Source organism: Cebus imitator, unplaced genomic scaffold (genome assembly GCF_001604975.1).
Source record: "Cebus imitator isolate Cc_AM_T3 unplaced genomic scaffold, Cebus_imitator-1.0 Scaffold543, whole genome shotgun sequence".
NCBI lineage: Eukaryota > Metazoa > Chordata > Mammalia > Primates > Cebidae > Cebus > Cebus imitator.
The window spans coordinates 405,031-414,030 of NW_016107858.1; the positions used below are offsets into that span (position 1 = coordinate 405,031).

General features: G+C 44.6%; 1 protein-coding gene across 7 annotated transcripts in view; it reads left to right on the forward strand.

Moving 5' to 3' along the window:
* PDZK1 (PDZ domain containing 1) overlaps positions 1-9,000 on the forward strand; it is a 41,799-nt gene that overhangs the window by 27,468 nt on the left and 5,331 nt on the right. For all 7 annotated transcript variants that reach the window (XM_037733700.1, XM_037733701.1, XM_017515194.2 and 4 more), the window contains 3 exons: positions 1,625-1,761; positions 3,534-3,729; positions 5,960-6,156. In XM_037733700.1, coding sequence (XP_037589628.1) covers positions 1,625-1,761; positions 3,534-3,729; positions 5,960-6,156 — 530 coding nt within the window. The remainder of the gene's footprint in view (positions 1-1,624; positions 1,762-3,533; positions 3,730-5,959; positions 6,157-9,000) is intronic.

The following is a 9,000-nucleotide window of genomic DNA, read 5'->3' on the forward strand; positions in this document are numbered from 1 at the left end:
AAAAAAAAAAGCCTGGGCCTGGTGGCTCACGCCTGTACTCCTAGCACTTTGGGAGGCTGAGGAAGGCAGATCATGAGGCCAAGAGATCGAGACTATCCTGGCCAACATGGTGAAACCCCGTCTCTACAAAAACACAAAACTTAGCTGGGAATGATGATGTGTGCCTGTAGTCCCAGCTGCTCGGGAGGCTGAGGCAGGAGAATTGCTTGAACCCGGGAGGCGGAGGTTCCAGTGAGCCAAGATCGTGCCACTGCACTCCAGCCTGGTGATACAGCGAGACTCTGTCTCTAAGGAAAAAAAGGCTGTAAAGTGCCTCTATTAAGTGAAAAGTTCTTGGGGAAGAAAAAAATATTAAAAAGATTGTATGCTGATGTTGCTAAGATTAGCTCAGTTAATCTTACTGTTCGTTAATTTAGAAGTTGAACTACAGTAGGTATGTAAGCACAGGAAAAAACACAGAGGATTTGGTGTACTATCTAAAGTTTCGGCTGGGCGTGGTGGCTCATGCCTGTAATCCAAGCACTTTGGAGGCCAAGGTGGGTGGATCACCTGAGGTCGGGAGTTCAAGACCAGCCTGACCAACACGGTGAAACCCCGTCTTTAAAAAAAAAAATTAAAATTAAAATTAAAAAAATTAAAGTTTCAGGCTCCACTGGGGGTCTCGGAATGTATCTTCCATGGTTAAGGGGGAACTGCTCTATTAAAATCTTTGAAGAATTGATGGCATTTCTTTAAGCAGCACCACAATCTAACCACCTAAATGTGTTCATGTTCTTCCCTCCCTCCTGTGCCTCTGTCCTTGCTCACCTATATTGGTGAGATGACCTCACTGGCATGTGATAGCTAATATGGTGCAAACTAAACAGGAGGGAATGAGAAAGACGCTTTCCGAGTCTACAAACATAAAGAAAGGGCGTATGACACACTAACCCCTGGTTCAAGAGGCCAGGGCCACCTGAGATTCCATCTTTGCATTTAGCTGACCTCAGAAATTCTATTCAACAATTACCCACTGAGCGAAGGCTGTGTCAAGTTCTGTGCTAGGAGCTGTCACTGTGATTTTAGATCAGAAGCCAAAGGCTGTTTGAGTTAGCTCTAAAACTGGAAGTTCTATTTTTACATTATTGGGAGAAAAGTCTTTACCATTGGACTTCTGGTTTTTCTGTGCAAGGGAGTGTTCTGTGAAAGGGTGGTGTACGCAGAGCAGCCCTCAGATGCCGAAGGAGCTGAGAAACCAAAGGACAAGGCAGACAAATCCAGTTTGTTGGTATATTGGAATATATTAGGGGAACTTACGAACTTTCTTGGACAGCCGGAAAACAAGATCTCTGCAGTGTTACTCTCCAGACGCGTGGCTGCTCTATCCCAGGGAAAAGGTGTATGTGTGCTCCAGCAAGACTACTGAAGGTTGCCCTCTGCAATCGGCAAGATTGCTATACGGCATAGCCTGTAATTTGTGTGATAACATCAAGGTTGACGTGTTCTTACACTCGGGACGGTAAATGAAGTAGGAGTCAGGAGGCATTCACAGGACTGGGGCTCATCAGAAGTCAACATGGCAGATTAGCATGCAGGAGGGAGTCACTTTTGCCTCCCCATGGAGTTTACCTCTACTCTCTTCCAGGTAAAAAGGGGGTGTACATGACAGATATCACACCTCAAGGTGTGGCTATGGAAGCTGGAGTTCTGGCCGATGATCACGTGATTGAAGTGAACGGAGAGAATGTAGAGGATGCCAGCCACGAGGAAGTGGTTGAAAAGGTACGCCCCAAAGGGTGCTTTTCTTACCCTGTCTTCCTCTCCATTCTCATTGGAGGTGACAGGAAGACGGGTGGTAGGGACAGCATGAGTTTGTGATGGAAAAAATATCCAGTTGAGTTCATGTTAAAGGTGAACAGACCACACTACTGGTATAAGCAGTGTTAATATAGAGGTTTGGAATAAAGCCTTCCCTAATTTCACATGAGGTCTACAAAACTATTACCTTTACCTTTTGGATCTTGTTTGTATCTGATTGGGAGCCCCCTCTGAACTGTTGGATTGAGACAGGGTCTCATTCTGTCACCCAGGCTGCAGTGTCGTGGGACAATCTTGGCTCATCGTAGTCTCAGCCTCCTGGGCTCAGATGATTTTTCCACCTCAGCTTCCTGAGTAGCTGGGACTACAGGTGTGCACCACCCCACCTGGCTAATTTTTATATTTTTTGTAGAGACAGGGTCTCACTATGTTGGCCAGACTGGTATTGAACAACTAGGCTCAAGTGATCTGCACGCCTTGGCCTTCCAAAGTACTGGGATTACGGGCATGTGCCACCACCCTCTGAATTTATGATAAATTCACTGTTGAGGGCCGGGCATGGTGGCTCACACCTGTAATCCCAGCACTCTGGGAGGCCGAGGCGGGCAGATCACCTGGGGTCGAGAGTTCGAGGCCTGCTTGACCAGCATGGAGAAACCCCAACTCCACTAAGAATACAAATAATTAGCCAGGCGTGGTGGCAAATGTCTGTAATTCCAGCTACTCGGGAGGCTGAGGCAGGAGAATCACTTGAACCTGGGATGCATAGGTTGCGGTGAGCCAAGATTGTGCCACTGCACTCCAGCCTGGGCAAAAAGAGTGAAACTCTGTCTCAATCAATCAGTCAATAAAATTACTGTTGAGCCGATTAATACTGAATTTTTTTTTTTTTGAGCCAGAGTTTCACTTTTGTTGCCCAGGCTGGAGTGCAGTGGCACGATCTCCACTCACACAACCTCCGCCTCCCAGGTTCAAGCGATTCTCCTGCCTCAGCCCCTCAAGTAGCTGGGATTACAGACATTCGCCACCATGTCTGGATAATTTTGTATTTTTAGTAGAGACGGAGTTTCTCCATGTTGGTCAGGCTGGTCTCGAACTCCCGACCTCAGGTGATCTGCCTGCCTTGACGTCCGACAGTGCTGGGATTACAGGCATGAGCCACTGTGCCCAGCAATACTGAAATGTTTTATAGGAAGTGGAGGATAACAGATTTTCCTTTGAGGTCATATGGAACCTTAAAAATTGACCAACTTCTCTTTGTAGAATGATTTTTTGAAGTGGACCTTTACTTTCTTTTTCTCCAAACTCCTATTGTTGCCTTTACCTACACAGCTTTATGGGTTTTCTGAATTCCAGCTCCTTCTTGGGCTTAGTACCTATGTGGGTAGGTCATAAGTAAGGGAAAAACAGCTATAGAAGTGGAGGTAGATACCTCTCAGTTAGCTGGTAGGATGGAGTATTACAGCTTAAACACAGGCCTTCTATCCCCCATCTTTTGTGGAACCTGGAGACCGTATGCCTTCATACAGAAACTTTTTTTTTTTTTAAGATGGGGTTTTACCATGATGGCCAGGCTGGTCTCGAACTCCTGACCTCAGGTGATCCACCCACCTTGGCCTCCCAAAGTGCTAGGATTACAGGTGTGAGCCACCGCACCCGGCCTTATACAGAAATTTTTCTCCCCTACATTGTTCTTGGGGGTTGATGTGGTTCCTCCTCTGTGTGTGTTGCTGCAGGTGAGGAAGTCAGGAAGCCGTGTCATGTTCCTGCTGGTGGACAAGGAAACTGACAAGCATCTCCGTGAGCGGAAGATACAATTCAAAAGAGAAACAGCCAGTTTGAAACTGTTACCCCACCAGCCCCGAATCGTGGAGATGAGGAAAGGAAGGGATGGCTACGGTTTCTACCTGAGGGCAGGTCCGGAACAGAAGGGTAAGGCATGAGAGCAGGAAGCTTCGCAGTGCAACCAGCAAATTCCTCATCCCAGTTTGACTCCCGAGTTCCGTTAGGCTCTCAGCTCCCAACCAGATGCATGAGGGGTACAGCAAGAAACTAGGAGGCACAGCTGGGTCAGATTCTATGTCACATGAGGGTCTGATATTGGGCATCCTAAAGTTTCCATAGCTGAATGATGAGGCAGAATTTGTATCCTGGTAAGATGGCTCTGGTGGGGGGCGGGGGGGAGGAGTCCAAATTGGTAGCGATTGTTTTTTGTGATGTAAATACTCCCCCATGTGCAATTTCAACTTAACTGCTACATGTCACTGGACACAAAGAAGTATTGCATAGAATTGGCTTTTGTGAGCCGGTGTGAGCCAAGCTATATAGCACGCTGCTGGACCTGAGGCCGAGGTGTGGGTGAGGATCTGGGACTCAGAACCAGGAGTCCTCCTTCCTTGCAACTCAATAGGAAGAGCACTAGGTTCTTTCGGGGAAGGTAAATACATAAACGAACATGAGTTCAGGCCGTATAAACTGTTAGTCACTCATGAGTTGCTATTTTCACTCTGTTTACATTAATTCACCAAATATTAATTTGGTTGATTTTGTAAAAACATCCTCAGTGCCTTGGAGAAAGAATATCACATGAATCAGGCAGGGATTCTTTAGTCAAGGAGCCTACTACTTAGTACATAAGAGACTTAGGTGCATAATGAAGGGAGATAGAGGTAAATACCTTCAGGTGGGGGCAGGTCAAGCACTGTGATAATTCAAGGTTAGAGTAAGCTTTTCTCACTAAAAAGGTACCTACCAGAAGCCCTCATGGTAGGGGCGGCAGTTGAGTTCAGCCTTTGTAACATGAATAGATTTGGGAAAGTAGAGCCGGGTCAAGGAAGATGAAGGTAGGAGTCATGTGAACACAGCCAGGAGACGGGCACAGTTTGATTGGCATATGATGTGTAGTGTAAGAATTCATTGGAAGGGCAGGTTGGAGAGAGGTGATAAGGGGACCCGGATGCAAGATTGACCAGTTTGGACTTGGCTCATTAGACGATGGGGAGTTATTTTTTGAGCAATATAAGGGAGAAGAAAAAAAAAATCCTACAATATCTTGGGGGCTTAGCATATCTCAATTACTCCTGACAATTATGCAAGAATTGCTGAAATGGAGGACTTGGAGAAGATACAGTAATTATGTAAGGTGAAACAGTTTAGTTCCAAAATCCATGCTCATTCTCTTGCACCAGGGAGTGACTTGGTCAGGAATGTGTATTAAGACGGATCTGAAGGCAGATCTGTATCTAAGAGAAGGACTGGGGAAGGGTGAGCAGTAGGAAAGGTGCTGTCATAGTTTAGGTAGAATTCTAGGCAGGAATTAATACAAACTGCATTCAGGGTAGAGGAAGTGGGATGTGTAAGACACGACAGTAGCATCAGAGGACTTAGCCATCATCTAGATACGGGGACTGGATGCTGGGGAAGAATCAGTTGCTAAGTGTTGGTGATTAGGAAGATGTCACTCCACTAACAGGTAACCAAGAGGAGGGGCCTTGGGATGGAGAATGGGCAGAGCTGATTTTTGGTTTGAACACATTACAGTTGAGAGAGATGTGAGATATTTTGTTGGAGATACCCAGCAGCTAGCTGGGAAAGTGAAACAGGAGCTTGTTAAAAAAAAAATAGAGCTCTGGCGGCATCCGGTAAAGATAGTTGAAGTCAGAAGGCCAAAGGCACATCCTTGAGTAGTGTACGTACAAATACGTTCACAACCGAACACATCCAATTGCTACTAAAATGCCAGCATGCGTTTCTTAAGGTCCAGGGTTTTGAGTTTTGTTCTTTATTTTTCCCTGCTTTTTATGACAGCTTTTACATAAGACATGTGGCTACAAGTATGCCCACTGACTTCCTGGGAACCTGCAGACCTTTAGTACGCTATTTTGCCAAAACTGAATGTCAGACGCTTTTAGTAACATGATTATTTCCATTAAGACTCCTTCATTGTTAATGGCTGGCTTACTTCCTGGAGCGAGTTCTGAGCAGGAAACAAACCCAGATAATGTGCTGATAAGCTTTCTGGGATGCGGCAGAAGGGATGGTAGTTGCACTCAGCATGCCTTTTATACCTATTTCATCAGGACTTTGGGCTCCAGCAGAAAATCTGTTTATTTTTCTAGGGGACTTACTGATAATTTTACTTTTGGGGGTGGGGGGAGGGTAGGTCAAATCATCAAGGACATAGACCCCGGAAGTCCAGCAGAAGAGGCCGGCTTGAAGAACAATGACCTGGTAGTTGCTGTCAACGGCGAGTCTGTGGAAACCCTGGATCATGACAGTGTGGTGGAAATGATTAGAAAGGGTGGAGATCAGACTTCACTGCTGGTGGTAGACAAAGAGACGGACAACATGTACAGACTGGTAAGTAATAGGAATAACAGCCATATATTCCTGCAGTAAGGCCAGGCCCATTCACTCCTGCCCTCCAACTTTGCACTGTTAGGACTTTGCTCCTTAAACTGGAAGAGGCGTAACAATCGTCATTAAGGCTGAACTGAAGCTCCAATTGGTCGTGACAAGAGAATGCCAAATGACTGATGAAATGAGTTTTAAGTGCATGGTTCTTAAGATTTTGAATTTGTGAATTTAACTGCAGACTTATTCTTGGTGATCTGAGGAAATCTATGGAGAAGGTTAAGTCTGGAAATAAAATTGTTCCCAAAATAGGGAACAATTAGATTTTAAGCTTTAGGTCGGTTAAGTTCTATCAATGGCATGTAACAGCCTAGAAAGGATTATTAAACAGCCTGTAAACTCGGCAAATAAGAGAAACAGACCAAGACCAAGCTGAATGAAACTAACTTTATTTTCTCTTAACAGCTCTTTATCATAACACCTACTACTGCATGTTTCAAGTTTTTTTTTTTTTAAACAATTTTAACACAAGAATTGAGGTTCAGTCTAGTTTAACAGATCTGGGGGCTTCTAAGTACCATCTGTCTTGCTAAGTGTTCATCGTAAAGAGGAACAAGATAAATTTTCTCTGTAAAATACAATAATAGCGGATTCCAAAATAAATGATACAGATGAAGGAATATGATGGGTGGTGGTATATTAGGCCCTCCTCATAGATTAGGAAACTGAAGCTTAGAGAGATTAAGTACTTGGCTAAAGTCACGCAGCTTAGTAAAAACTGAAGCTAGTATTTGAACCCAAATTCTTGGACCCATAATTCATTATACCATACTCCTCCTCCTCAGCACATTTTCATGAGATATTTCAAGGTACTCTTGTAAGCAGGATTAAACAATGAATTTGTTTTTATTTATTTATTTATTTTTAACTTTTTTTTTTTTTTTGGAGACGGAGTTTCGCTCTTGTTACCCAGGCTGGAGTGCAATGGCACGATCTCGGCTCACCGCAACCTCCGCCTCCTGGGTTCAGGCAATTCTCCTGCCTCAGCCTCCTGAGTAGCTGGGATTACAGGCACGCGCCACCATGCCCAGCTAATTTTTTGTAGTTTTAGTAGAGACGGGTTTCACCATGTTGACCAGGATGGTCTTGATCTCTTGACCTCGTGATCCACCCGCCTCGGCCTCCCAAAGTGTTGGGATTACAGGCTTGAGCCACCGCGCCCGGCCAACAATGAATTTGTTTAATGGCTTTTTTAGTTACTTCAACTGTCATACCCAGAAAAGACTTGACATCAACCTGAATAGAAGTCTTTAATGGCATGATACTTGTTCCTAGCCAGCTAATTTTTTTTTTTTTTTTTAAGATGGGGTTTCACCATGTTGGTCAGGCTGGTCTTGAACTCTCGCCCTCAGATGATCTGCCCGCCTTGGCCTCCAACGTGCTTGGATTACAGGAGTGAGCCACCACTCCCGGCCTCCTAACCAGCTAATTAAAGTTGAAAGGAGATATGGAAAATATATTAACATACTTGGCTGGGCACGGTGGCTCACGCCTGTAATCCATGCACGTTGGAGACCAAGGCGGGAGGATCACCTGAGGTTGGGAGTTCAAGACCAGCCTGACCAACATGGTGAAACTCCCGTCTTAAAAAAAAAAAAAACAAAAACTTAAAGTGGTACTAGATAATTCATTTGCTGGAGGGTGTAATTAACATTCAAAATATTTAGGATAGAATAAAAACTAAAGAAATAATAAATTTCTAGTACTATACTTGAAAAGTACACTAAAAGTAATACACTAAAAGTAAAGTGTATGAATACCAAATGGTGAGACCTGATTTGAGGACTATAGAAAAAGCCCAGAAACTTGATACTCTAAGTAGCTGCCCCATCCAAAAATGGCGATTTTAAAACTGACTGACACTTGGCTTCGGGAGATGACCATCTTACGGTACTTACTTGGCCAGACCACACCTGGAATTCCTGGTAATGTAGTTTACTCTCTGTGTGCTTTAATTTCCTTAGTTGTACAGTGGGGTGGAGGGTAGATCTTTGCAGCTACAGTGAAGGGTGGCTATGACGGTTAACTTGGAATATTTAGAGCTGTAGAATAATGCCTCACCTGTCTAAATGTTCTATTCATTAATACTGTGCCTGGTTTTGAGAACCGGCTTTAGGAAGGCCAATGAAAAGGGTAACTAGGGAAGAGGTTTTGGAAGCCACCATGTGAGCATTTAGCTTGAGAAGGGCTTTGGAGAAGAGAGCATCTTCAAGAATCCGAAAGACTATTACATGTAAGGAGGAGCACACATTTTTTAAAGGTGTCCTGTGGGGCACAGCAGGACGAGAGAAGCCACAGGGAGCTAGCTTTTGGTTTAAGAACCAACTGCAGCTGCCGCGAATGATGAGTCATTTCGCATTTGGCAGAAAAAGTCAAGCAGGAATTGGAGGCGGCTGCTGAAGTTGTTTGTTGTAAAGGGGATTCTGACCCCCTCCTCCTGATCTCATAGAATGATTTAACTGTAATTTTCCTGTTTTAGTTAATAGAGAACTTTGATCTAAAAAGAGGCCTGCCCTCATCTCTCTCCTTCCCCATTCTCCAAAGTAAGCCCTGTAGGTTGGGGTGGAGGGTGGATCTTTGAAATACATCAGTGAATAAAACAAACCCCTCTAGCAGTCCCTGGCGCACACTAGACACCCAAATATCTGAATGAAGGATGAATAAAATCTCGGCCAGGCACAGTGGCTCATGCCTGTAATCCCAGCACTTTGGGAGGCCGAGACCTGGCCAACATGGTGAACCCCCGTCTCTACTAAAAAAATACAAAAATTAGCTGGGTGTGGTGGCACA